The sequence below is a fragment of the Heteronotia binoei genome, chromosome 6 (genome assembly GCF_032191835.1).
Source record: "Heteronotia binoei isolate CCM8104 ecotype False Entrance Well chromosome 6, APGP_CSIRO_Hbin_v1, whole genome shotgun sequence".
NCBI lineage: Eukaryota > Metazoa > Chordata > Lepidosauria > Squamata > Gekkonidae > Heteronotia > Heteronotia binoei.
In genome coordinates this window covers 109,320,127-109,348,091 of record NC_083228.1, presented here as the reverse complement: position 1 = coordinate 109,348,091, position 27,965 = coordinate 109,320,127, and the positions used below count along the sequence as shown (strand labels likewise).

Below are 27,965 nucleotides of genomic sequence, written 5' to 3'. Positions count from 1 at the left end.
ATGGATAAAGAGATACCCCCAGGTGCACCCAATTTACGACAGAAGGAATTGGAGGAGATATCCAGCAAAATAGCAGATCTAGAGAAGTGGAGGAAGATCTTCAGTTGGCATGGGTAAGACTTTTTCTTCCCTGTACTTGATTCTTGCACATTCCAGTAGTTAGATCGCCCTTTAAGGCTTCAGTCCTATGCACACCTCTAAGTCCCACTGAAGTCAGCAAGATTTGCTGCTGAGTAAACATGCTTAGTATTGCACTGCAAGAATGCAGTCCTGTGGACACAAATTTGGAAGCGAGCCTTATGAAACTTAATGTGACTTATGCATATGATCAGCTGACTATGTTAGGTGCAGGGCAAGTGATACTGCTTCTGTGACTGTATTAGGTGGAGTGCAGATGATACTGTTTGTACGCTGTCCTGTTCCACATGGAAACGTATATGTCCTTCGTGCTTTTAGCTGTATCAGCTGTGTTTAATTTTTTTTTTCCCAATTTCAGATTGGAAGTCAGTCATACAACAACTCATCAGGTAACTTTTCTCTACTTGGGGCGCCATTCTAGTTGCAATTATGTTTTGAAAAGTGACTTTCCCTTGTGAAAGTAAAGCCTGGAAATGAGCTTTGGGGAGGTTTATCCATATGCAGCATTTAAAAAGGAAGTTTAAAATGAATTCCAAAGTCATATTCATAATTAGATCCCCTGTGAAATTTTTTTTTAAGTGGTGGGAATTTTTTTAAAAGCATCATTTTTTTATTTATTGATTTGCAAGTAAGGGAAGGAATTTCCATGTTAAAATATAACTTACAGATATCAAGAATAATATGAAGATATTTTATAGCAATTTGGAATGAGCTTCACAGTCTGCCCCCCCTCCCGGCCAAAAAAAATTCTGAAATGTGAACTGGCCTTTTTTTCTGGCTTTGCCTTGTATTTATATATTCCTAACAACTGCCAAAACTCCCTTTGGAGTTCATCCATGTTTGTCACACCCTTGCTTCTGGCTCCACCCCCAAAGTTTCCTGGCTCCACCCCTAAAGTCCCCAGATATTTCTTGAATTGGACCTGGCAACCCCAAAGTGGGGCCAAAAAGAGGCAGCTCAGCAACAACAAAGCAACATGCTGGTAGTCTGTGATTATTGCCTAAGTCCCTATATTGCTTTGGAGATCTGGAGCAAAGCTGAATGGAGAAATGGCCTGAGACTCAATCAAACTGTGGCCAGATGAAGCTCTGAAACAGGTGGGGCCTCTTGGTTTCAGGAACATTTAAGTTCTGGGCTAAATGGAGAGCCTTGTGGCTAGCATGCTTCTGTACTATTTGTAAGTCTGGACACAGTACCGAGACCACAATCCTGATCTCAGGGCCCTTAGAAGATTGTACCTGGTCTCAAACTACTGGTTGAGCCCCTAGGTCAACTGTCACACAGAGACAGACATTCCAATCATGGAAGTTTTGTTGAACCATGTTAGTCTGTTGAATCAAAAATAAGTTGTTTGGTACCTTAAAGGCTTTATTTTATTTTTAGTTCTAGTATAAGTATTTGTGGATTAGAGTCTATTTAATCAGATTAATTAATTGCAGGTTTTGTGCATCCGATAAAGTGCACCATGAAAACTGTTGTTAGAATCCTAGTCTTTATAGAAACACACAGACATTTATACCCTGTCTAGTTTCAAGAAAAGAAGTCAACTATTTATTATAGCTCTTGCTCTACGTTATAATATGGATATTCTCTTGCTGTTTCCTTGCCAAAGTCACAGTTGCTGCATTTTGAAACAATAATAATTTTAAATGTAATGAACTAACCAGCATCCGTTTAGACACAACAAATATATGTATATAAATCAATGTATTTCAGAAAGTGTGATAAAGTAATGCCCTCACTATATAGTGAAAATTGCTCTTATTGAAACATCCATTCACAAAAAAATAGACATTTATTCCCCCTTGAATTTTATACAACATAATAAAGTAGCAACAATCCAACAATCCAATATCAATTGCCAATTGATATTGGTGACCTTACATATTCACATCTGTCCTGGACTATAAAATTAATTTTTGAAAAAAAATAGTGTATAATTTAAAATTAAAAGTAATATATTTGTTGACTTAAATGTAAATTAGCTTTATTTATTATGGTTAAAAAAATAAAAAAAATTAAATACTTGGGGATCACTTTTAATCACAAGTTAAGCTGGGTTTCACATCGTAACAACACCGTCAACTTGGCTAAATGTTCAGCTGCTCAAATTAGTTTTTCTTTGCAAGGGGCAACCAATTAGTTCCAGCAGCAATTAAAGTGTTCAAAGCCAAAATGCTTGCCCAAATTCTCTATGGTATCCCTATATGGATCTCAGCTTTTACCAGGAAAGTGGAGGGCATTCAAGCCTCATTCTTTAGACAAATTCTTGGTTTGCCAAAATGTGTGTCCTACTTTGCTCTCTGCTCTGAAGTGGGTCAGTCTTTGGTGGAGACAAAAGCCTGGATTGCAGTGTTTAAATTCTGGCTCAAAATTCACTTTAGAACAGATCCTAACAGCCTTCTTGATTGTATGAAAAGAGACCCATATATTTCATCCTGGACAGCAGTGCTTCTGTCCAAACTCAATCAATTGGGGTTAGAGGTAGATGATTTTTCTACCTCTGATGAGTCATATATCTTAAGATGTATTAAATTAAGACTGTGGGAATCGGAGGAAACGAAATTACGACCAACAGACCCTTATATTTGCTCTCCAGCTTCCTTAGGTCTCTATGCTTTCTGTGGCAAAATGCCCAATTATCTATCAGTCTTAACCATTCCAAGTCATCGCAGGGCATTTATGTTGGCTAGACTAAATGCGTTTCCCTCCAAAGTTTTACAAGGGAGATATCAGCGAGTCCCTTTAGCCGACAGACTTTGCTCCTGTGGAGCGAATACTCCTGACTCAATCCAGCATATATTGCTTGACTGTTCTTTTTACCATAACCTCCGTAAAGATTTATTTGGCAAGCTTTCTTTTCCCCCAGATTTGTCTATTCTGCCACCCTGTTATTATTTATTGAGTGATACTGAGAGGGTGGTTAGTGAGGTTGTGGCAAAATTTCTGGCTGACATCCTTAAATTTAATTCTGACCATGTTTGAATGCATCTATAAGCATAATTTTGATTTTATCTCCAATGTTTAAATGTTTATATTCTGTGTATTTTTATTTGAATCTATTATGCCATTAAAGGGTTGGTATGCTATGGTATTATGGTTATTGTTCAGTTTACTTTATTACAGTCCATGACCAGAGGCACAGCACAGTACAAACAGCAGCAACTACAGAGAGATTATAAAAAGACACATGTAAAATATAAACATAAAAATAAAAGATTAAACACTGATAACATTGAAGGGTGTCCAATCAAAATTCCTACGGAAAATTCTGGGATTCCCAAAGTGCGTACCATATGCAGTTTTGTGTTTAGAAACAGGGACAAATCTTGTGGAAACACAAGCATGGCTAATATCACTTAAATACTGGCTACGGCTACATTTCCACTCTGACTCAGAGAGCCTTTTATATCAACTGCTCTCAGAATCTAATTTGTCAAATTGGCTAGTATTTATTGAGAGGAAAATAAAATCTATGGGCATTGATTTAGATTCACTTCTTATGCTATCCTTAAAAGAAGCTTTTTTGAAACTTAAGCTCAGAATTCTAGATATTGAAATGCAAACATTATATAGCCTGGCCAACAAGTCCTGCTCCCCGCTGAATTTCGAACTTCCTCTCTTAGTAGGGAAATTAGCGTCGTATTTCTCCTCTCTGCAAGCTCCACAGCAACGGCGTGTGTTCTCGTTAACGAGATGTAATGCATTACCATCTGCTATCCTATTTGGTAGATTTAACAGGATTGAGTACTCTAATAGACACTGTCTTTGTAATTCCAAGTGTATTGAAACTATTTCCCATGTATTACTGAACTGTCCTCTTTATGATGATATTCATTGTATATACTTGAAAGATACCTTAGCAGATACGTTGGGCTGTGCTGATTCAGGCAAAGTCCACAAACTTTTAAATGACACTTGTGCTGAGATAACTTTAATGGTGGCAAGATTTCTCCAACAGGCCATGGAAATACGACAGAGAATGGTTCTGGAATGACCACGTTTTATTTGTTTTAATTATTTAATTTGGCTAAACTCGACTCATATATATTTTATTTATTTTATATATTTTAGCTCCCTATGTACTCTATAATCTAGGATTTTATATTATTTATGTTGCTATTTTAATGCTAAACCTGTTTTATGCCAATAAAGGCTTGCTATTTGCTATAATTATGATTAAACATTGATGCAAATAGCAAGATATTGCAGATAAAATAGTACTAATCCAACCTCTTCTGACTTAGTGCATCTAATGGGAAAAGTTGTGCAGCTCCAATAAAATATATACTAGAATACACTATTTAAAATTACAATCTGTTTCCTCAGCATTAATTTGAGAAATCCAGATAGCGCACAATTTAATTGCTTGGGAACAGAATTTGGCAACTTTCTGGGTGATCTCAGTATTTGTATCAGAGAGAAGCATATTAATAGTCCCAGAATCAGAAGTGACTGAACAGTGTTCAAGTAACAGAAGTTATAGCTATTGTAAAATAATCCTTTTTTAAAAAATGTATGGCTTACAAACATGTAATACCTTCTTACATTTCGGTTTTGCTTGTGATGTTCATCCTAAACATTCCTAAATTCCTAACTAAACATTCCACTCATTCTTAAAACATTTCCCAAGGTTCTAGTGATAGATAATAAAGTTAATATTAATTCTCCTAATCACTTTTTGAATTCATCAGGGCAAAAATGAAAAATATTTTTTTTAAAAAAATGTGCAAGTATTAATTTATATGGAGGAGGAGGACAGGACTTTAGAGTTGGTATCTGCAACTTTGAATGCAATAGCTATGACAAAGGCCACTTTGTTTCTAAACAAGGAGAATTCCTGTTCCCCGGTAATCCTGGGCAGCACGTCCCGTCTGGTCTCTTTTTCACCTGTCACAAGGTGACTTTCTCTGTGACGTTTCTCATTCTATTGGCAAATATGGATCTCAGACCAAAAGCGCAGCAGCTCAAAAGATGTGTAGGTTATAAATTAAGTTATATAGAAATACTGCAGGAGGAAGTAAAGAAGAATCAACTAGTAAGTAAAACAAACCTAGTTGCCTTCTTGTGACTGAAAAACAAGTTGACCTTGATAGCTGAAAACAAGTGTTGTTTGGGGCTTCTCTGTGAGGTGGCATCATTTACAACAATGTGATGTTTATAGGAACAGTGTATAGGGCTTTGAAATAACCTCTCAGCTCGTAGATACTAAAACTTTCAAATTTCAGTGGAATCTACTTTGAAGTAAGTATGCTCAAGACACCAGCTGTAATTAGATAAAAGATTATTTTGTAAACTGTGCGAGGATCTGGCAGGTTTTGTCTTTTAAAATCTTATGCTTTTTTTAAAAAAGGGAGTTAGATATGTACCTCTGAAATAACTTTTTATCTTCTTGCAGATAAAGGAGAAAATATATTACCTGAGAATGTTTTGCTATGGCCCTTTGTTTAGGATAATATTAGCAGGAAAACAAAGTCAGAAAAAGAATAACGTGATGGTAACGCAGTTAGGAATAGGTTTATTGGGACTGCTACATTTGAAGCAATACTTGTTATAACTCAGTTTCTGCTTCTCTTTTATTGCTACAGAAATGTCAAAACCCCAAACCTGATGATGACAAAGAGGATGCTGCTGAAGCAACTACCAGTTGCCTAAAACAGGACCAGTTCCCATCCGATAGCCTTCATTCAATTCCTAAAACGCTCCTGGTCTCATCAAACCTAGGAGGGCAACCTATCTCACTGGAAATGGCAGTGGTGAGCAGACCTTCTCAATTAAGTATGAGCTGAAATTTAATCTAACCACCATTAAAGACACACAGAAATCTTATCCAGGAGCATAGTTGGAATAAACGCTGCAAGTTGCTGTTGCTAGAAATAATTAAAAAGGAAATGGTTTGCTTATTTGGAGTGCTTTTCAAGGGCATTGCTAATCTGCAATGCAGAAACTGATGCTAAGTTAGAGAAAGGGCAATTACTTAGTGAGATGTGCTGTTTTAATTTCCTCAACCCTGTTTTAGAGATTTTTGTCTTTTTAGATTTAATGCATTCCACCAGGCCAATAAGGTCAGTAGATGACCTGGGAGATGTGGACTTCCCTGCTTCAGAGAATATGTACAACTGTTATTTTCTCCAGGATGTGTCCCTGAAGATATTAGGAATAGCTGGTGCAGTTAACACCCATTTAGAACTCACTTTGCTCTTGGGTACTGTTTTAGCAAAAATCACTATGGCATTAGAGGTGCTGCAAAGGTATGCCCATGATAGTTTGTTGCAGAAAAATAAACAGAAGGTTGGTGGCATCTTAAAGACTATAATGCTTATTTCAACATGAGATTTTGTGAGTAACAGCTCACTCATTCAAATATGTGAAGGGAAATCACACTGGGAATTCTTCTTATGAGGAAGATTACAAGGGTGGGAGAAGGAAGAGGAGAAGGAGGTAAGACAGAAAGGCTTGTCGTGAATTCTGCCACGAATGTTCCCAGAGTAAATTCTCAATGTAAGAGGAAAATGGAGGAGTTGGGTTAGAAAGGTGAGGTGTGAATCCCATCACAAATCAACAGAATTTAGCAGTTATACGTAATGAATTATGAGAGAGGTCAGAGGTCTGAACAGATGGACAGAATTAAGAAATAGGATAAACAGGGTACATAAAGACTCAGAGTAGTCTAAAGTTCAAATGAAAATTCACTGATATTGTACAAGCTTATCATCTGATCAATGACTTTTTGAAAAAGCCACTTCTGTAGAGCTATTAGGCTATTTCTCCTTAACTATTTTTAAAAGTATGGGGGAGAGGGTACTACAGCAAGAAAGGTATGGAGATTTGTTAAATTGATACCAAAGCTCCAGATTTGTCAAACATTTTCACACGGGAAAATTCACACAGGTCCAACTCAGGAAATATCTGGGGACTTTGGGGATGGAGCTAGGAGACTTTCCCATTCCCTAAATAAATAAATAAAAATACAGCAGTGCAGTTCCCCTGAATACAGTTTTCATTTCCTTGTCCTCTTTTTTTTTGTGTACCCTGGCAGCTGCACTTCCACTACATGAAAATGAAATTTGTCACACCCTAACAAGTCCCCTTGTCAGGCTTTGGAAGCATTTCCAAGCATGCCTTTTTAAAGAGGGACACACACACACAAAGCAGACAAAATGAACAGAGTTTGCAAGCACACAGGTTTGCAATCTTACTGGGGCAATTTACTCACAGTAGTTGCTGGATGTAACAATCTGCTGTATTTCAACTAGCTTCTTCAGACAGGGACAGGAAAGGAGAGCAGCATGGGTTCTAGCTAACCCTTTCCTATCCATTTTACCATAGAAACAATTTCTGAAGTGAATGCAAAACAGAGGGACTCTGCCTTTCTCACAACTTCACACACTTGTGGCTCTGCCTGCTCACCCCACCTTCTGCTTTCCTGCTGCTGAGATTTAAAGGCACACACACACATTCCAAAACAAAAGCAGTTGCAAACATCTTCTAAGCCTGCTGAGGTTTAAAGGCACATGGTGGCTGTTGGGATGGGGCTTTTCCCCGGTGGCCAGCTGGATGGTGGTGAGGAGGAGCCTGCAAAACCAGGGAGGGGGAGGGGGACCTGAGGACTGGCAAGCTTAAATCATGGTCTTTGTAAAAGTGACAGAAATCTACAATCCAAATTCTGTCTTAAATGTCAGATTCTTTTCCGTTAAATCAAGACTATAAATTTTATTCTTCCAATTTAAGGGACTACGAATGATGTTATTTGGAAGCATATTCCAAGTCTTCAGCTACGAATGGAAAAGGGCATATTTTAGATTTCATGAGCCATGTGCTGACCTGGCCTATGCACTGGAGATAGATAAGGTGAGTTGCCATATACTGATAAATAGTGTCTCTCAGATTAATCCCAGAGGACCCATGAGCCAGTAGAATGGACCAAGTAAAATCTCTAGATATGAAGCTCAGTTTCTCCATGTAAAATGAGACTCTGTATGAGACACGGGGCAGACATGTAGATTTCTTGTTGTTACTGTGGCTGCAAGTACAGTGCAGTGGCAATGGGGCTTCCCAATTTTCATTTTTTTTAAAGTTTCTATCCCCTTTCGTTACAGACATATAAGAGGAAAGGCATATCTCTGCAATAGAAGAAGCTAGAGACTTTTTTTGAGGGGGGGGGAATGGAAGCTGGGAATTCAGAGAATCTGTTTATATACTTTGTTATATCTTTGTATCATTATAACAATACTCAGTTGCCAGTACACCCAAAGGATCACCTACTCCCTTACCTAAGCATTTTGGTAATCTTCCAAGCCCCTGCTTCAGGTGTCCCCACCTTCTGAGACTAGGGGAGTGGCAATCCAGGAAAAAGTGTTGTCAGGTGTCCCCTAGCCACTGTTGGGGGATGAGGAAGTAGGGTTGCCAGATCCAGGTTGGAAAACCAGAGATTTGAGAATAGAGTCTGGGGAGGACAGGTTCGATCAGGTAGAATGCCATAGAATCCACCCTCCAATGCATTCATTTTTTCCAGGGGAACTGATCTCAGTAGTCTGGAGATGAGATGTCATTCCAGGGGATCCCCAGCTCCCACCTGGAGATTTGGCATCCTTACCAGGAGAGAACCTTCTGTAACACTATTAGGGTCCAGTTGGCTGTGGCAGCTAAACTCTGATGGTTGTCACCAGGAATTTTTTTGCAGAAAAAGCCCAGCAGGAACTCATTTGCATATTAGGCCACCCCTGACATCACCATTGCTTCACATAGGGCTTTTTTGCAGAAAAAGCCTAGCAGGAACTCATTTGCATATTAGGCCACAAACTCTGCCACAAAGCCAGCCTGAATTGTGTTCCTGTGTATTCCTGCTCAAAAAAAGCCCTGGTTGTCACAGTCAACTGGAGAGACCAGTTGTGGCACCAAAACTCTGGAACTCTTTCCCCAGGGATTCATTTGACTGTTGAAATCTTCTGCCTGAAGCAGAAGGCTTTTTTTTTGTACTGTCTGACATTCCCTCAGTGATCCCTCCTATGTTTTAATTGTTTTTTATGTTTTTGTATGTGTATTTTAACTTAGGTTTCATTTTAATGATGTTGGGAATTTATTGTTTTAATGGTTTTTAAAATAAGTTCTACTTATGTAGACGCGTCAGTCTCCAGAAATAGTACATATATTCCTGACCGCTTTCATTTTATAGGCTCAGAGCCTGATAGTGGAATTTAACAGTTTCACATCTGTTTACCAAAGTCCTTCTCATTTCTGAGCTACTACTTTAAAAAAGAAATCAAACAGTCCAACTGGTAAATTAACATTCATAATTCTACTATAAGAAGAACAAAACCTTGAGATATTAGGCATTTGAGGTGCTAATTCTACAAACAGAAGGATACAGTGTTAGAACATCAGTGATTTGAAATGCTAATTGATTTATATATGTATATCTGTAAGTAAATTAATTTGCAAAGAGCAATTTGCTGATTTTTTTCTTTCAGGGTGGAGCAATAGCTATTCAGATGGCTGTTCAGGTGAACATCATTAAATACTTACTGTTTGTACAGAATAAAGAGGAGAAAACCCATCTTCAAAGGTATAGAAATGCACTGAAGAGTATCTTTGTATGCACTGTGAATTGTGCCCGAGAATAAGGGTTCTGTACCAAGGGTTCTGTGGACAGCACCAAGTCCATATGCAACATAGTCTATAGTTAGTGGATGAAAAACCATAATGTGTTTTCTGAGACTGAAAGCTGATGAATTGCATTATTATGCTGTTTTACTAGCGTGGATTTCATATCAGACCTTTTTGTATCCTGCTTTACAGTTTGTGTGAATTAAGCCAAAAAGAACAAGAAAAGGCTCTTGTGTCAGCTTTGACAGATATTCTGTGGACAGCAGGAGAAGGTCAGAAAGCTACTATCTGCCTTGTCAGCAATGATACTTATTGGGCTCCAAATATAGACTGCGAAGTGGATAACTTTACTGAAAGAGTGAGTGAGAACTTGTGGGTGGGGAGAAAGAGAAAGTCTGGCTTGACTTTAAAACGCAAAAAGTCAAAAATCTCACTGAAGCGTTATACTTTATATACTACTACAAATGATAAAGTCACATCCTCCAGAGTCCTGTCTGTTTTTGTATTAAACACTGTTATTATTTAACATACAGGCATTCGTTTCCCAAAAATTGTTAAAGAATAGTCAAGTGGAGCAGCCATGTTAGTTTACTGTAGCTAAACAAAACAGGAGCCCAGTAGTATCTAACAACTAACAACATTTTTTCAAGTATGAGTTTTTGTGAGCCAAAGCTCGCTTCTACAGATACAATGAGAGGAAATTAAACTATTTCCCTCATTTTTACAGAAAATTACAGGAGAAGGAGAGAAAAGTTGGACAGAGAAAAGTCTTTGTGATTTTCTGTAAAAATGAAAGAAATTATATTGAAGTAGATGTTGATAGTTCTTCTGTTTTGTTTATTAAAAAGAAATGTCAAAAATGTCCATGTATCATTTAATTTTATGTCACTTTGAAAGGTATTTTTATTGAAAAGTGACTAATAAATGCACAGCATTAGTGTGAATCCAGATGCTACAATATCTTTCATATTAGACATCATAAAAGAACTCAAAATGAAGCTAAGTAATTAACTTCAGTAAAGTTTATTTAGTTATTTAGTTATCTAACATATCTAGATTGTACTGTGATTCTAAGGAGAATTTTACCCTTCTAAATCCATTGAAGTCAATTGTATTTAGAAGAGTATAACTGTTAGTAAATTAAGGTAGAAAAAGGTCTTGGGCTTGAACACATTGTTTTCCTTGCTGTTAATGGAATGTGGCATTGGAATTGGCTGTGGTATATTGTAAAGGTAGTCCCCTGTGCAAACACCAGTCATTTCCAACTCTGGGGTGACCTTGCATCATGACATTTTTATGGCAGACTTTTTTTTTTATGGGGTGGTTTGCCATTGCCTTCCCCAGTTATCTATACTTTACTCCCAGCAAGCTGGATACTCATTTTACCAACCTCAGAAGGATGGAAGGCTGAGTCAACCTTAGGGTTGCCAATCCCCAGGTAAGGGCAGGGGATCCCCAGTTTGGAGATCCTCCCCCCACTTCAAATCATCAGAAAGTGGGGGGGGATGTCTGCTGGGCACTCCATTATTCCCTATGGAGATTGATTCCCATAAGGTATAATGGTGAATTGGTATGTGGGGGTCTGGGCAGGAGTTTTTTTAAGATAGAGGCACCAAATTTGCCGCGTAGCATCCGATGCCTCTCCTCAAAAGACCCTCCAAGTTTCAAAAAGATTGGACCATGAGGTTCAATTCTATGACCCCCAAGGAAGGTGCCTCTATCCATTATGGTGGGAAGGCATTTAAAAGGTGTGTGGTCCCTTTAAATATGACGGCCAGAACTGCCTTTGGAGTTCAGTTATGCTTGTCACATATGCTACTGGCTCTACCCCAAAGTCTCCTGGTTCCACCCCCTCCCCCCAAGTCTCCTGGCTCCACCTTCAAAGTCCCCAGATATTTCTTGAATTGGACTTGGCAACCAGAGCCAACCTTGAGCTGGCTACATGAACCCCGCTTCTGCCAGGATCAAACTCAGGTCATGAGCAGAGCTTGGGCTGCAATACTGCAGCTTACCACTCTGCGCCACCGGGCTCTTGGTATATTTACTCACATATGAAATCTCCATGGACTCACAGTCTATCTCCCCTCTTTATCTGGAGATAAGAGCATGAGACAGAAATCCCACATACACATAAATACAACACAGCCCAGCTCAGCTGTTCCATTTGATGTACTGCAAAGCAGATAGAAGAAGAAGAAGAAGAAGAAGAAGAAGAAGAAGAAGAAGAAGAAGAAGAAGAAGAAGAAGAAGAAGAAGAAGAAGAAGAAGATGATATTGGATTTCTGTCCCGCCCGCCACTCCGAAGAGTCTCAGAGTGGCTCACAATCTTTTTTACCTTCCTCCCCCACAACAGACACCCTGTGAGGTGGGTGGGGCTGAGAGGGCTCTCACAGCAGCTGCCCTTTCAAGGACAACCTCTGCCAGAGCTATGGCTGACCCAAGGCCATTCCAGCAGGTGCAAGTGGAGGAGTGGGGAATCAAACCCGGTTCTCCCAGATAAGAGTCCGCACACTTAACCACTACACCAAACTGGATAAGGGAGAGTCTGGCTGCCTGGACTGAGAAGGGAAGCTGGATCCTGGGTCAGGCAGATCTTCACACAGCTCACGTTCACAAAATTCTGGTTAAAGCAAAAAACCCATGAGACTCAAGCACATTTGCATGTGGTCAGGCTACAGGAGTGAATTAGCACTTCAAATGACTGATGCTATGGATGTTCTGTTCTTCCATTAATGAAATTCTTAATATTAATTTTCAGGTTCGGCTGTTTGATTTTTTTGAGAAAGAAGCAGCTGAGAAATTTCTGTGTGATCACATCCACTGTGTAAGTAGAGAATATGCAGTTTCTGTACAAGTGCTCTTTCTTGCCATCTGTCCTGTTCTAACTGAACCTGAAGGAAACTAATTCACATGAATTTTCACCCTTGCCTTTGCTGATGAATGGGATTAGGGGAGCAGAGCAACTTTTCTAGGAGACAAGAGTTAGGTAGGGGAAAGATTAACTATTTATTGGGTTTTGTTTAGTACATTTTTTTCCCGCCCTTTCCCCAAGAAGCTCAGGATGACATATACCATTCTCCCTTCTTCCGTTTTATCCTCACCATTTGCCAGCCTCTAGGTGGGTCTTGGAGATTTTCTGGATTTATCCACTGATCTTCAGCCCACAGACCAAAGAAAATGGCTCTGAAGAAAATGGCTGCTTTGAAGGTGGACTCTTGCACACATACTGAGTAATGCACTTCCACTCACTATCAATGCATTTTAGTGATTGTTTTCAAGTGGCTTTCCTATTTCACGCAGCAAAATCCAGTTGCAAGGTGCACTGAAAGCAGACTAAAAGTGCATTATTCACCATATATGAGTGATACTATATGTCATTTAGGTCCCTGGAATTTCCCAAGCTACAATTGGCAACCCTACTGTCTACTAAAGAAAGGCAAGATTTATCTCATTTTGTGTAGACTCATACTGTGTACATTAATACCTATAATATCAAATTAATGTACATTAATATGTCAAATTTTGATACACTAACTATGGACACAGCTTTGATATTTACTTGAATGTGCTCTAAAGGCTGTGGGAGCCCAGCTAGGACTTGGATCCACTGGAGATTTCCATGGGCTCTAAAGGAATTTCCATCTGTGGAGCTGGACTTCCTCACTTCTCCCTCCTATGGCAACCCAAATACCCTCCCCCTCCCATGCTGTTCCTGGGAGAAACAGAACCTTCCTTCACCTAGGCACCACTCCCAAATATTCAGGGATTTCCTGAACCAAGCTGGCAACCCTAGGGAAGGCACATGGTGCAAATTGCCCCACCTTCATCTGCAAAAATCTTCAGTGGCATGTAGTGAATGACAGAGACCTTGGGATCTTTTGCATGCAAAACATGTACATTTTGCCTTATCCAATGTACAGATTAGTACCAGGCATGCGAGGACTAGTGGAGAATGAGGAGAAACAGTTAAGTGAAAAATATATGCAGTGACAGTTGCTGTAGCAGACGAATTCATCATTTAATACCATTAACCTATCTTTAAATATAATCTAGCTTTTGGTTAGTCAACGCTATATTTAGGGTTATCTCATTTTCAGTGAAACTAATAGAAATAGGTGTACTATGAGCATATCTGTGAGTAAAGCTTTCACATTCAGCATTCTTGTCTTTTTATTAGCTCAGCTGTGAAGGAAGTCATGGGGTGATCTTATTTCTATATAGTTTACTTTTCTCACGGACATTTGAAAGGTAAAAATGGGTTTTATTCTTTATTAGATTTACATTAAGCAATATTTTCCAAAACAGTCTAGTCAACATAAAATTATGAAAATCTTATGGAAGAAACATTCAAACAAAGAAAACAGGGTTGTTTTTTTTAAAAAAATTAGAAAATTTCTAGGCTACCTCTCCATATAACCTAATCAAGGTGGCTTACAAAATAAAAGTTAGCAAATTATTTTAAACCCTGCATTTAAAAAGTAGTAAGCCTATATATAGGAGGGAAGATGGCATTGTGTATCTCTTGGAAGCTAAGTATTGTCAGGACTTGGATGGGAAGTACAATGGCAAACCCGCTCTGCTTCTCACTTGTCTTGAAAGTCCCTTGCTGGGGTCACCTTAAGTCAGCTGTGACTTGGCAGCACTTCACACACACAAATCTATACATGTTACATACCAAGTTTGTAGAAGGACCATGGGATGGTTTGAATGCATCCAATAAAGTGATCCTGAACTCACTAAAACTTGCACTCAGGAAGCATTGTTTTAAGGTGCTACTGGGTTCAAATTTTGTTCTAACATAGCACAAGCCATCCTGGGCCATTCTGCCTTCTCAAAGCTCTTCTTAAATAATTTGTTTTGTAACATGGCGCCTGAAAAACAGCTCGAGTAATCTGGGAAGCTTGCACAGTTACATGATGTTACTGGGTTGGTCCTAATAAAAATTGCTACATGGATTGTGTTCTTGAATCCACTTACATCCAGTGCAGCTCACTGCAGCTGATACTTCACTGACATTTCACGGCATCAGATGAAGTAGACTCAAGCCCACGGAAGCTTACTCTACAATGGAAGTGTTAGCATCTAGGATGCTACAGGGCTTTTGGTTTGAGTCAGATTATAAATCAGTAACTGTTAAATTTGTTAAGGAGGGAACAGAGATGTCTACCAGCTGTAAATTCTACTTTCGCACAGTGATACTTTTATAATGTTTAGGATATTTCCAGTGGTTTTCCTTCAAGAGGTTTCAGCCAATGACACTGAGTATGTTTCCTTCTAAATCCTCAATTTCTATGCAGTATATCTGTAAATGCCCAAGCATGATGCTCGGATATTCAGAAAATAACACTTACAGCTTTAACAATGAATAACTGGAAAATCCTTCTTGCTTTTCATTAATACTTAAAAGCTGTAATGGTCACAATTGATTGCTCACATTGACCCTTAGCAAGGAATAGTTATTGGCAAAATGTTCATAATTGCTCCTTAAGGTTATTTGTTACTTTATAAAAGCAGTTAATTTTCATAAATGTATTTCTGTCTTTAGTAGGAGATGTAGTATGAGTGTGGGTGCATAAACATGCAGGGCTTTTTTTGTAGCAGGAACTCCTTTGCATATTAGACCACACACACACCCCCCCCCCCCGATGTAGCCAATCCTCCAAGATCTTTCAGGATTCTTAGTACAGGGCTTACTATAAGCTTCAGGAGGATTGGCTACATCAGGTGGTGTGTGGCTTAATATGCAAAGGAGTAACTGCTACAAAAAAAAAAAGCCCTGCACGCATGTAGTATTCCTCTGACTCAATGAGTGGGGAACCCCTTGCGGGGAGGGGAGCTCTGTATGTGTGCACACGTGCATGCATGCACATGCAGGTGCAGTGGTGTTTTGAGAGCCAGTTTGGTGTAATGGTTAAGTGCATGGACTCTAATGTGGGAGAATCAGGTTTGATTCCCCATTCCTCCACATGTACCTGCTGAGTGCTCTTGGACAAGCCACAGTTCTCTCAGACCAGTTCTTGAAAGAGCTCTCTCATCCCCAGCTACGCTACAGGGTGTCTGTTGTGGGGAGGAGAAGGAAAAAGAGATTGTAAGCTGCTCTGAGACTCGAAGTGAAGGATGGGGTATAAATTCAGTCTCCTCCTCTTCTTCTTCTGTAAAAGATCACTGAATCAGGGCAATGATTTTGCATTGTGTGAGAACTCAGTACATTCATTTAGTTTGCATGAAGAAATTATTTCTAGTTTCTGCCACTAATGTTCACACTGTATTACTATTTTCTTTGCATAGGCTTCAAAAAGACCTTGACTTCACAACAACTCATCTGTTACAGTGTAGATCTGGAACTTTCATCTGTAGACAAGCAAGTTTATGCATGGCCTTTGGGTTTCCTTAACTGCTTTTCTTATGCATGTATTTTGATTTATGCAAAGGTTCCCTCTTTAACCTATAATGCAAACAGAAAAAATGCATTAAAAATCCATAAATTTTCAGAATATCCATTTTGATCGAGTTTGGCTCTTGTTTTGTGCTCTCTAAAGAGTAAAAATGGGAAAATAGGAGGAGGTTGTGATAACCACAGCCTTTTTGTTGTGGTGTGTTTTAATGCTTAAATAGGGTTTCCCCAAAATTTCTGTTTCCTTCAGGGGGGTGGGGATGGAGGTCTGGCTCTGCATGTGTTTTGTTTCCTCTTCTGATGTATTTGCTATGCCCAGGAGGTCATTATGTTCGGCCTCCCAACATCTGTTGGCCGCCCCCAGCCCAAGAGACGCCTGCCTTGCCTCAACTAGGGCCAGGGCTTTTTCAGTCCTGGCCCCAACCTAGTGGAATCAGCGCCATATCGACATCCGGGCTCTACCTGGCTTATTAGCCTTCCGTAGGGCCTGTAAAATGGAGCTGTTACACCAGGCTTTTAGCTGAGGCTGCGGGTGTCTATTCTTGATCTCATTGGCCTCCCCAGCCAGTACTGTCATCTGTGCTAGGAAATGGAATAAAAACTGCCATCCCTATGAGATATCTTGATGTGAGATGGCTAGGCTGGGCAATATGTGATGTCATGGTAATCTGAGTGCTGTTGAGTAGTCTGTTTATAAAATGTTTTTATTGCATTATATTGTTTTATTATATGTTGTACTCCGCCCTGAGCCCTACGGGGAATGTGCGGAATAGAAATTTACTAAAATAAATAAGTAAGTAAGTAAAAGAAAAACAATGCTTGTTTTGTTAGCAATCTCTTCAGTAAACTTGTTGTGTCCTAGGCTCAAATGGGAGAACTGTTACTTTTGGAGGGAACTGTTACTTTTGGAGGGAAGCTGAACAAGCAAAGCTTGTACTCCACACCAGGGTTCCAGAGAAGGCCTAAGCGTGCCCAATCAGGGGAAGGATTGAAACATAAGTAGCCAATTAACATCTAGGCTCATACTGTACCCTGATAGGCCCTTAGGCCCCTGTAAATAGCCAATCCATGTACATAGTTAAGGACCAATCAGAAGGGGGCAAGAATTGTATAAAGGAGCGGGAGGTTTGAATAGAGCTCAGTCTGTGTTGGTGTTCCTGAAGTAAAGCTTGCTGAAATCACTCTCCGACTCTGGTCTCTTACTGCGCCGACCCCAGTACTTTACACTGGCGATGAGGATGGGATGCCAGTAAGAACCAGCAACAGAACCAGGAACACGGAAAGGTGGCTAAATCCAAGCCATCTGGGTCCGCACCTCCGCTCTGCGCACACTCCATCTCTCAAGCCGCCCAGACACGCTGCCAAGAATGGAGGCTTCAGCTAACCTCCTGCAGCCCTTTAGCATCGATCGCCCCAAGCTGTGGGACTCGTGGGTCAAAGGCTTCCAGTCATACCTGACCTTCCGGAAGATTACAGAGACTACCATGCAGAGAGCTCTGCTTATCAGTACGTGTGGCACGGAGACCGTGGACTTAGCCAGGGCTCTTCTCCAACCCAGGAAGCTCTCAGAGATGCCGGTGGACGACATCATCAGCGCTCTGGAGAAGTATTTCCAGCCCCAGCCAACCAAGCTCACCCGGCACTGGGACTTCCGACAAAGGACACAGAAGGCAGGCGAAACCACCATGGCGTTCTTGACAAGCCTGCGCCGGGTGGCAAGCCGATGCAGTTTCGCAGACCTCAATGAAGCCCTGCTCGACCAGTTTGTATGGGGCTTGAGGGACGAAAAACTAGTACAGAAACTCCTGTCCCTCTCCGAGTGCGACCTAACAAAGGCAATCGACGTGGCCACCAGCTGGGAGAAGGGCAGATCAGCAGAGCCACGGCTGACAAGACAGGCTGTGACACACCAGATCAACCCTGAACAATCTATGGAGGACTCGGACGAGCACAGAGCTCTACAAACCGGCTATCGTTCAGCAGGAAGGAAGACCACCCATGTCCCACAGGGCATGAGACACAAGACACCACCTGCATGTGCAAGTTGCGGGGGCCAGCACGAGCGGAAGACCTGCCGATTCCGGAATGCCACCTGTCGACTCTGCAACAAGGAAGGCCACATCGCGTGTGCCTGCAGATCCACATCCCGAGCACGCGTCCCGCAAAGATCTGCGCACTCCAAAGGCCAGCCAGACTTCGAGACCGACGCTCTCCACGCCCACCCATACCCGGTACAGTACCTACCCTCGCCAGCCAGGCCCTCCAAAATCCGGGTCAATGTAGGGATCGGGGGGGTGCCCTGCCAAATGGAGGTGGACTCTGGGTCAGCATCATCTATTATAGCGGCAGAGACATTTTTTAAAATCCCCACCAGGCTGAGGCCTCGTCTCAGGGACCCGGGGTTTACCTTAGTGGACTTCCAGAAGAATAAGGTGCCTATCTTGGGAGTGGGCCCGGTCCCAGTCCAATACAAGGGGTTCAAGGGCCAGCTACAAGTGCTAGTGGTCAAGAACCACCTTACAAACCTTTTGGGTCTCGACTGGTTCAAGCCCCTGGGAATAGAGATCAGGGGGGTCAATAAGACTGTCGGAGTGGACTTTAACAAGGTTTGTGAAGAGTTCCCGGCCGTTTTCGATGGCACCTTGGGCTGCTACACGGGTCCTCCAGTTACACTACACCTCGACCCCACAGTGCGGCCTATTAGGCTTAAAGTGCGGCGAGTTCCATTTGCGCTCAAGCCTAAAATTGAGGAGGAACTGGATAAACTGATTGCACAGGGAATACTAGAGCCTGTCACCCACGCAACCTGGGAAACTCCCATCGTGACTCCAGTCAAGCCCAGTGGGGAGGTGCGGATTTGTGCAGACTATAAGTGCACCCTCAACAAGGCTCTTCAGGCCCACGCATACCCTGTGTCCATCGTCAGCCACGTTTTAGCCACCCTAGGCGGCGCAAAAAATTTTGGCAAGTTGGACTTGGCCCAAGCTTACCAACAGCTGCCGGTGGATGAGGCCACGGCCAACGCCCAAACAATTGTGACCCACCAGGGGGCCTTTAGAGTAAAGCGGTTGCAATTTGGCGTGAGTGTGGCTCCGGGGTTGTTCCAGGAACTCATGGACTCTCTTTTAAAAGGACTTCCCGGAGTCACTCCATTCTTCGATGATGTGCTGATCGCTGCAGCCTCGCCTGAAGAATTCGCCGCCCGCCTTAGAGGAGTCCTACAACGTTTTGAAACAGCCGGCCTCAAGGTCAAACGGGAGAAGTGCCTCCTGGGCGTGGATTGGGTGGAATTCCTGGGGTTCTCCATCAATGCCCAGGGGGTCCACCCCTCCGACGCTAAGCTGCGTGCCATCAGAGATGCTCCAGCGCCCACCAACAAGCAAGAACTCCAGGCCTTCCTCGGCCTCCTAAACTTTTATCATGCTTTTCTCCCCCACAAGGCAGTGGTGGCCGAACCCCTGCACCAGCTTCTAGACAAGAACCAACCCTGGGCGTGGGGCCGCCAGCACGCTAAAGCCTTCCAGGATATCAAGGGCCTCCTGATGTCCAACTCCGTTCTTGCCCATTTCGACGAGACCCTGCCCTTGGTCCTTGCATGCGACACATCCCCTTATGGTGTGGGGGCAGTTCTGGGCCACCGACTCCCTGATGGGACCGAAGTCCCTATCGCATACTACTCGCGGACCCTCTCGTCGGCAGAGCGGAACTACGCCCAAATCGACAAAGAAGGGTTGGCAGTTGTGGCCGGCGTCAAAAAATTTCATGATTACATCTACGGCCGGCCCTTTACCCTCTATACAGACCACAAACCCCTCTTGGGCCTCTTTGCATCAGACCGGCAGACCCCTCAGGTGTTGTCCCCACGGGTCCTCCGTTGGTCCATTTTTCTAGCTGGCTACACTTACACCCTAGTGCATCGCCCGGGCAAGGCAATGGGCCATGCTGACGCCCTGAGCCGCTTGCCCTTGCCTGACGTGGATCCCGATCCAGCCTCGGCTCATCAGATCCTACTGATGGACATGCTTCCGGACAGGCCATTGCTCGCCCGCGACGTTGCTGCCCACTCCGCTCGTGATCCAGTCCTCTCCCGTGTCTTGGACTGGGTGGGGAAGGGGTGGCCCAAGGGCTCGACTGGGCCGGAATTTACTCCGTTTGCAGCCCGGAAAGACGAACTATCCACCCACAAAGGCTGCCTACTATGGGGCAACAGAGTCGTCATCCCCAAACCCTTGCAAGACCAAGTGCTTAGAGCCCTGCACGAGGCACACCCGGGCATAGTCCGCATGAAGGCTCTCGCATGGAGCTATGTCTGGTGGCCCGGCCTCGATGCAGAAATTGAGGCTTGGGTTAAAAGGTGCCCAACATGCCAGGTGTCAAGGCCTGACCCCCCACGTGGCCCAGTGCAACCATGGGAATCCACCAAAAACCCCTGGTCAAGACTGCATATGGACTTTGCTGGCCCCTTCCATGGGCGGACTCTACTCATACTAGTGGATTCATACTCCAAGTGGTTGGAGGTGGTCCAGGTGCCCTCGCCATCATCGCAGGCGACCATCACGGCTCTGAGGGCCATCTTTGCAACCCACGGGTTGCCGGAGACCATCGTCACCGACAACGGCACAGCATTCACGTCCGCAGTGTTCCAGGACTTCTTAGCCAGGAACCTCATCAGGCACATTCGCTCTGCCCCGTTTCATCCAGCCACCAACGGCCAGGCAGAGCGGATGGTGCGCACCGCAAAGGAGGCCTTGAACCGTCTGGGCCCCTCAGACTGGCCAAAAGACTTGGCGTGTTTCCTAATGGCCTACCGGACCACACCCACCGCCTCCACAGGTCACAGTCCAGCTGAACTCCTCATGGGCCACCGCATCACCACCCTGCTGGACAAGCTGCACCCTGACCGAGCCCCAGACAGGCGACCGGCGCCGGAACACCTTAAAGCCCCCAGAGGGTTCTACCCAGGTGAGACAGTGTGGGCACGGAACTATGCCACCACTGGCCCCGCCTGGCTCCCTGGAAAGGTGGACCACGTCACCGGACCGGTCTCCTATGCAGTGACCTTGGAGGGTGGACATCTCCTGAGGCGACACATCGACCAACTCTGTGGTCGCCTGCCTGCCGGGGAGCCAAGGTCAGAGGCTCCAGATCCGGACAACGTAAGTCCCCGTGAGCCTGACACAGAACAGGGTTCCGTGGAGCCCGCTTCGGCCCAGCAGGAGGAGACCCCCGACCGCGCAGCTGAACCCAGGTCTCCCGGGGCCGCCGTCCCAGATGTCTCCAGCTCTGCAGCCGCGGAACCACCAACCGAGTCGGAACGCCCAGTCCCCTCGGAGCTCCGACGCTCGACACGAGACCGCCGCCCTCCGGCATATCTCCAGGACTATGTCACCTGATAGCTGGAACTATGGGGGGAGGGGTGTTGTGTCCTAGGCTCAAATGGGAGAACTGTTACTTTTGGAGGGAACTGTTACTTTTGGAGGGAAGCTGAACAAGCAAAGCTTGTACTCCACACCAGGGTTCCAGAGAAGGCCTAAGCGTGCCCAATCAGGGGAAGGATTGAAACATAAGTAGCCAATTAACATCTAGGCTCATACTGTACCCTGATAGGCCCTTAGGCCCCTGTAAATAGCCAATCCATGTACATAGTTAAGGACCAATCAGAAGGGGGCAAGAATTGTATAAAGGAGCAGAAGGTTTGAATAGAGCTCAGTCTGTGTTGGTGTTCCTGAAGTAAAGCTTGCTGAAATCACTCTCCGACTCTGGTCTCTTACTGCACCGACCCCAGTACTTTACAAAACTAAACAGGTGGTTAGTGGAACCAGCACCATAGGTCCATTTTTTATTTGAAAATGTAATTTAAGTTATTTTTCTGCCTCTCTAGGCAATTTTGAATATAATTTTAACTGGCAGAGCCAGCCCACATGTGTTTAATGGGGTCCAGAAGCTTGACGCTGAAGGCAATGTGCAAAAGTTGCTGCATGGTGTTTCGTCCCGCAGTGATGTGGGTTATTTACACTGGAGCAAGGATGAAGTGGAGAATCACCAGCTTCTACAGGTGAGTTAATCATGCAGGTCTTGCATTGCTCTTCAAAGTACCTTCAGGTCCAGGCGCAGGCAAGAGCTACACCCACATAACTTTCCATTTCACTTGCTGAGTTTAGATAAATTCCACTCTGTTAATGCACATCAACTGAAATGTGGCCTAATAGAGAAAAGTATTTTTCTCAGTGCTACTTTCCTCATGTCATGGAATTAAAATGCACTTAGGCAACACATGCCATGATTTGTCTTGGGACTGGGGTGGGAGGATTGACCTTTCCCCCATACCACTATGCCAAATGAGGTTCGCCAACTTCTAGGTGGGACCTAGAGCCCAACTAAATGTGATAAAGAGCTGCCTATAGCTCTTTTGGCATTGGAAAAGATTTCCATTCTGCAGGCCCAATTGGTCCTTCTGGCATTTTAAAATGACTTTTAAATGACAACAGAAAATTTGTGGTGTCTGTAACAAAATGGTTAAATTGCTGGCAATTGCCTAGTTTTAAAATAGCTGTTATTTGTAGTTCAAAATGTCCTCCTCCTCTAACCTACAAGGCCCAGCAGCCTTAGGCCTAAAAAGTGTGGGAAAAGGAGAACTTCCTCAAGGGACAGGGCAACCTCTATATATACTCCTGTCCAACCAGGCAGCAGGCAGTCTTCGTTCTACTCCTGTGGAGGGACTGTTCAGGGTGGCCAGGCCACAGATGTGAGGAACTCTGAGAGTCAGGAGACAAAACCAAGGCAATCAGCTGGTACCAGTCTGGGGTTCCCCTGCCCTCTCTGGAGAGAGGAAGAGAGAGGTGAAGGAGAGCTGGAGGCCTGTTGGAGCAGAAACCCTATCCTTAATTAGGGAAGTGTAAAGCATGGAGGCACACCATCCACCAGGCTGTCTCTTCTTTTGAGAACGCACGCATAGCTGGTCTTGAGGACAAAAGGAGATTGAGGAAGAATCGCACTGCTACAGCACCAACCCTAAATCAGACTTTTCCCTGCAGCCACTGTGGCCGGACCTGCCTGTCCCGCATTGGTCTTGTCAGCCACCAGCGAGCCTGCAGCAGACGTGGACTATTGCACCCTTCTTAAATCTTCGTTCGCGAAGCCAAGCCGAGAGAGAGGTGTAGGGATACTTCTGTTTGATTTGTGCCCTGTTGGTCCACAGTAGGGTTGCCAAGTCCAATTCAAGAAATATCTGGAAACTTTGGAGGTGGAGCCAGGAGACTTTGGGGTGGAACCAGGAGACATTAGGGGTGGAGCCAAGATCAAGGCTGTGACAAGCATCATTGAACTCCAAAGGGAGTTCTGGCCATCACATTTAAAGGGACAGCACACTTTTTCAATGCCTTCCTTCCATAGGCAATAATGGACAGGGGCACCTTCTTTTGGGGCTCATAGAATTGGACCCCCTGGTCCAATCTTTTTGAAACTTGGAGAGTATTTTAGGGAGAGGCACTAGATGCTATACTGAAAATTTGATGCCTCTACCCCAAAAAGCAGCCGCCCCCAGAGCCCCAGATACCCACAGATCAATTCTCCATGATTTTCTATGGGAATAAATCTCTATAGGGAATAATAGAGTTCCCAGCAAACATTTCCCTCCCCTCCCCCCGCTTTCTGATGACCCTGAAGCGGGGGGAGGGTCTCCAAACTGGGGGATCCCCTGCCCCCACCTGGGGATTGGCAACCCTAGTCCACAGTGTGGGGTTTCCTTTGCAGTGTGCCTTATCCTAACAATATAAGTGTTCCCTATTAACAGTGTAAATAAATCCTTATTTTTTGGAGCTAACGGGGTCATGCTCTGACCACTTTGTCTTCCCCACTCTGCATGTTATCAAGAGTAATGGGGGGGGGGGAACCCTGAGAAGGGAAAGGGAAAGGCCTGTTTTTGAGGTTGCCAACTCTCCAGGGCCACCCCAAAGATTGGGGATTTCACCTCCAAACAAGAAGATTTGGCCAGAGGGGTCTCACTGTCCCTCTAAGATGGCAGTGACAAATTCAGTGAGTGGTGGCAGTGAAATAAGGAAAGGTTACACCCACCGGGGGTAGGGGAGGGGCAGCTCAGGACTTGCAAGCCACAGATGGCTGCACAGGTGCAAGGGCTGAGGGCAGGTGCCTGTTCTGCCAGTGTCCATGAGTTCTCCCTTGCCTTTCGTTTGGCTCTTAGAGTTCTCTCAGAATTTCAACTGATCTCCAGACTTCAGAGGTCAGTTGCTACCCTCCAGGTGGTGGCAGGAGATCTCCTAGATTTACAGTTGATCTCCAGGCAACAGAAATCAGTTCAGCTGGAGAAAATGGCAACTTTGGAAGGTGGCCTCTGTGGCATTATAACCCACTGGAGCCCCTCCCCTTCCCAAACTTCACCATCCCCAGGCTCCACCATCAAAATCTTGAGATATTTCCCAGATATTTTCCATTGCCCTTGAAAAATGACAGCTTGAGAGGGCAGAGTCTATGGCAGCACAACCCTCCTGACCTTCCCTCCCCCCCCCCCCGCTTAAGCACCACCTTCCTCAGGCACTGCCCCCCACCAAGGTTCCAGGAACTTCCTTGGTTATCACTATTGATTGCATGGGCTGGCATTTGAAGCCACTACAAAAGCGGTTAAATCCCAAAATGTGTGACTTACAGAGACTGACACATGAAAACAGGAGCCTTCAAAATACAGCTGAGCCTTCAAACCTGACCCTAAAGTTACAACCAGCCATCCTCCCTAAGTTTCTAACTTTATGAACATTTTGATACAAGCCATTTTTAAGCAAGAGGTCTATCTTTTCACACACTGTGCAGAATGAAAAGTTTTAAGCATCTGGAGATACTTCAAAAGATAGCTGTGGCATGAATTTTCCTAGGCAAGACCCCATAGTTTGGCATCAGAGGCCCATTCTATCTTTTTGTACCTGCTCACCAGCTACAATACACTTTGGGCTATCCTGCCTTAAGAGTCATCATTGTATGTTGAAGGGCTTTCTTGGTGGTTGCCCCAAGCTTGTGGAACAGAGAAAGGACACTGGACTATTGCCCTGATGGTGTTTAAAAGACTTTTCAGAATAGTGCTTGGGAGTTGATTGAGATCTGTAAAGGAGGCAGGCAATTGCTGCTTAAATGGCCTGTTTTAATTTTTTACATTTTTATGAATGCTTTAAAGTTCTTTAAAGTTGCCTCATGCACAGGGAAGAAAGAGGGCATGAGAAATGTTCTCAGAGTGTGGGAACACACCTGCCTTAGCTATGTACTAGAGTGTTGAAAGCTTCTATACATATACAGCTTAGAAAACAGCAGTCAAGATAGCCATAATCATTCTTTAATTGGGCCAAGCTAGAAAGGATGCGGCAAGCCCATGAATAGATTTTCTGATGGGGTTTTGTTGGTAAACAGTCATGGGGAAGGGGGTGAGTCTGACTGTAGCAGTGCCATGCTGGAAGGGATGTTTTCCCCTGTCCTAGTGCTATTTTCCCAACCTTTAAGTGGTACCTAGAAGTGGTCCCTAAGCAACTCCATTACCCTGGTGAGGAAAACATACAGGTTCCTTGTATGTTGCCTGTGTCTCCTTCCCCCGCAGGGCAAAGAGCAGATCCTTGAGGCCATTGGACACCTAGAAAACAGAGAGAGCAATTAGCCCTCTACCACATCAGATTTAGCTTGTGGTGAAAGAAGAAATCCTTGTCCAAAGCACAAGAACTAATGATGAAGCCACAGAATCTTTATGGGGTGCCATAAGTGACAATTTCAGTAGTTCAAAGGCCCTTATTTTATTTTTCTAAACAAAACAAAAACTTTTAAAAGACAAACTTTTAAAATATCATCTTATCTCATGTGGTTAACTCTGTATACACTACATCCCATCTGCTCTAGATTGGAAGCATGCTGAAGACTCCAAAACTGCCTATTTGGTTGTGCAACATCAATGGGACGTGCAGTGTCCTTTTCAGCACTAATAGGCTGCTCTTGTCTGACTGGAAAATGGAGCACCTTTTCGATTTGTATTTTTATAATGGGCAGCCCTGGCAGAAGACAACAGTGCATCTCACAGTAGGTAGGCATTTGTGTTTACCGGAGAGGGACGGACTGTTAAATCAAGACCCTGGTTACGTTTTCAGTTCTGTATATGTCAAGAACTTTGTCACAAGTGACACTTGAACTGGGTTTTGTGCATTTCTCCATCTCCTTAAATTGAATGAGAAAAACTATACTGACTCAAAGGCACCATTTGATTATGAAACTGACTATATTCTCCTTTATAAGTGTCTTAAAAACATTCCAAAGCGACACGTTACAGAATAAAAGGTGTTTCAAATAGCACTTACGATGAGAATATTCAGATCCTAGTCACAGTGAACAGTATGAAAAAGCTCTTGTTGAGAGTGGAATTGAACGATGCTTCTAGCAATTAGGAGTTGGGGGCATCCCTAAAGAGAAGGATAGTCCTAGGGGAGAATTCTAAAAGCATTATTGATGGAGGAGAAGGAGGAATCCCCAATCTTTTTAAGGCTATATAATACATTAAGAAACAGGGCGGGGGGGGGGGGCAGGGGTTGTACTAAGCACTCAAGCAGTAATGGATATTATGAGTACTCTTTGTCATGCTGAATAAGGAACAGGCAGAAGAGTTGCATGGATAGTTTGAAAAGTACCATGAGCATTTTGGATAGCTTGGGGGTAGTACCACACTAATGCTTCATCTGAAATTGCCATCACGTGTGCAGTCCATTTTTGTGGAAATTGCAGACATTACAGGCAACTTTTTTTTTCTTTTTTGCTGTTTTCCATCTTCCCCTCCCCCCTCCCCAGACCTGAGTGATGGTGATTCAAAGTGGAATCGCATTGTCAGGCTGTTGGCATTCAAAGCACTCTTGATGCTTCTCAGGACTAGTATGCCTTTTAAATGCTATGCCTTTTCTTTTCTATTTCATTATTTCCAGCCTATTGGTTCTCTCTTATTCATGAATCAGTTGTAAATGTTCAGTTCTTTTCTATGCATGGAGGTAAAACTTTTCTATGCATGAAGGTATGTAACATCACCTGGTAAATAATATTCCATTAAGCCTCAGTTTCAAAGGCAAGGTATTTTTTTTTCCCAGGCTGTACCCCATCTCTCAGTGAGGCTTTTGTCTGAATGGAGATTTGAACCCAGGTTGAACCCTGCCCACCCCCCCCACCCCCACCCCGGGTCTTAGTCCAACCACTCCATCACAATGTTAGTCAGAAAGCTGTTTGGATTCTCTATCTGACTTGACGTGGTGTTTTGCCTTTCAGACACTCATTCTCACCACTGGGAAGAAAAGCACTGTGAAGAGGAAAGTAATGCCAAAAAGAGAGTTCCTTCTGTGGAAATGGCAATCCGAACTAAATGGAAAGGGGCTGCCATCAACTGGAATGGGACCATCCCCTTCTGATGAGGATGGAGAGCACAGTAGGTATGTCAGGTGTCTGTCCTGTCTGACCTCTCATCCTCAGGCACTTTTGAAACTCCAGAGGAAAAACAGTTTTGTTGCCAATGGACCACATGTGGACACCTGAGCTGACCTTCCAGCTTTGTCTTCTCTGGCTAGATGGCCATCCGACAGCGATGTTGATTCTGTGAATTAGGCAGATCATGAGAAGGAGGGCAGGAACATATGAACATATGAACATATGAAGCTGCCTTATACTGAATCAGATACTTGGTCCATCAAAGTCAGTATTGTCTTCTCAGACTGGCAGCGGCTCTCCAGGGTCTCAAGCTGAGGTTTTTCACACCTATTTGCCTGGACCCTTTTTTGGAGATGCCAGGGATTGAACCTGGGACCTTCTG

The 27,965-nt window shown here is 43.6% G+C and overlaps 1 protein-coding gene across 1 annotated transcript; it reads left to right on the top strand.

Moving 5' to 3' along the window:
* On the top strand, positions 1-27,710 carry MINDY4B (MINDY family member 4B). Its single transcript, XM_060242704.1, has 11 exons — positions 1-103; positions 5,701-5,894; positions 7,870-7,989; positions 9,609-9,703; positions 9,937-10,102; positions 12,503-12,568; positions 13,922-13,992; positions 16,033-16,105; positions 22,020-22,193; positions 26,027-26,207; positions 27,428-27,710. Exons 1-11 carry the CDS (start codon positions 1-3, stop codon positions 27,565-27,567), a joined length of 1,383 nt encoding a protein of 460 aa, XP_060098687.1. The 3' UTR covers positions 27,568-27,710.
* The last annotated feature ends 255 nt before the right edge of the window (positions 27,711-27,965 follow it).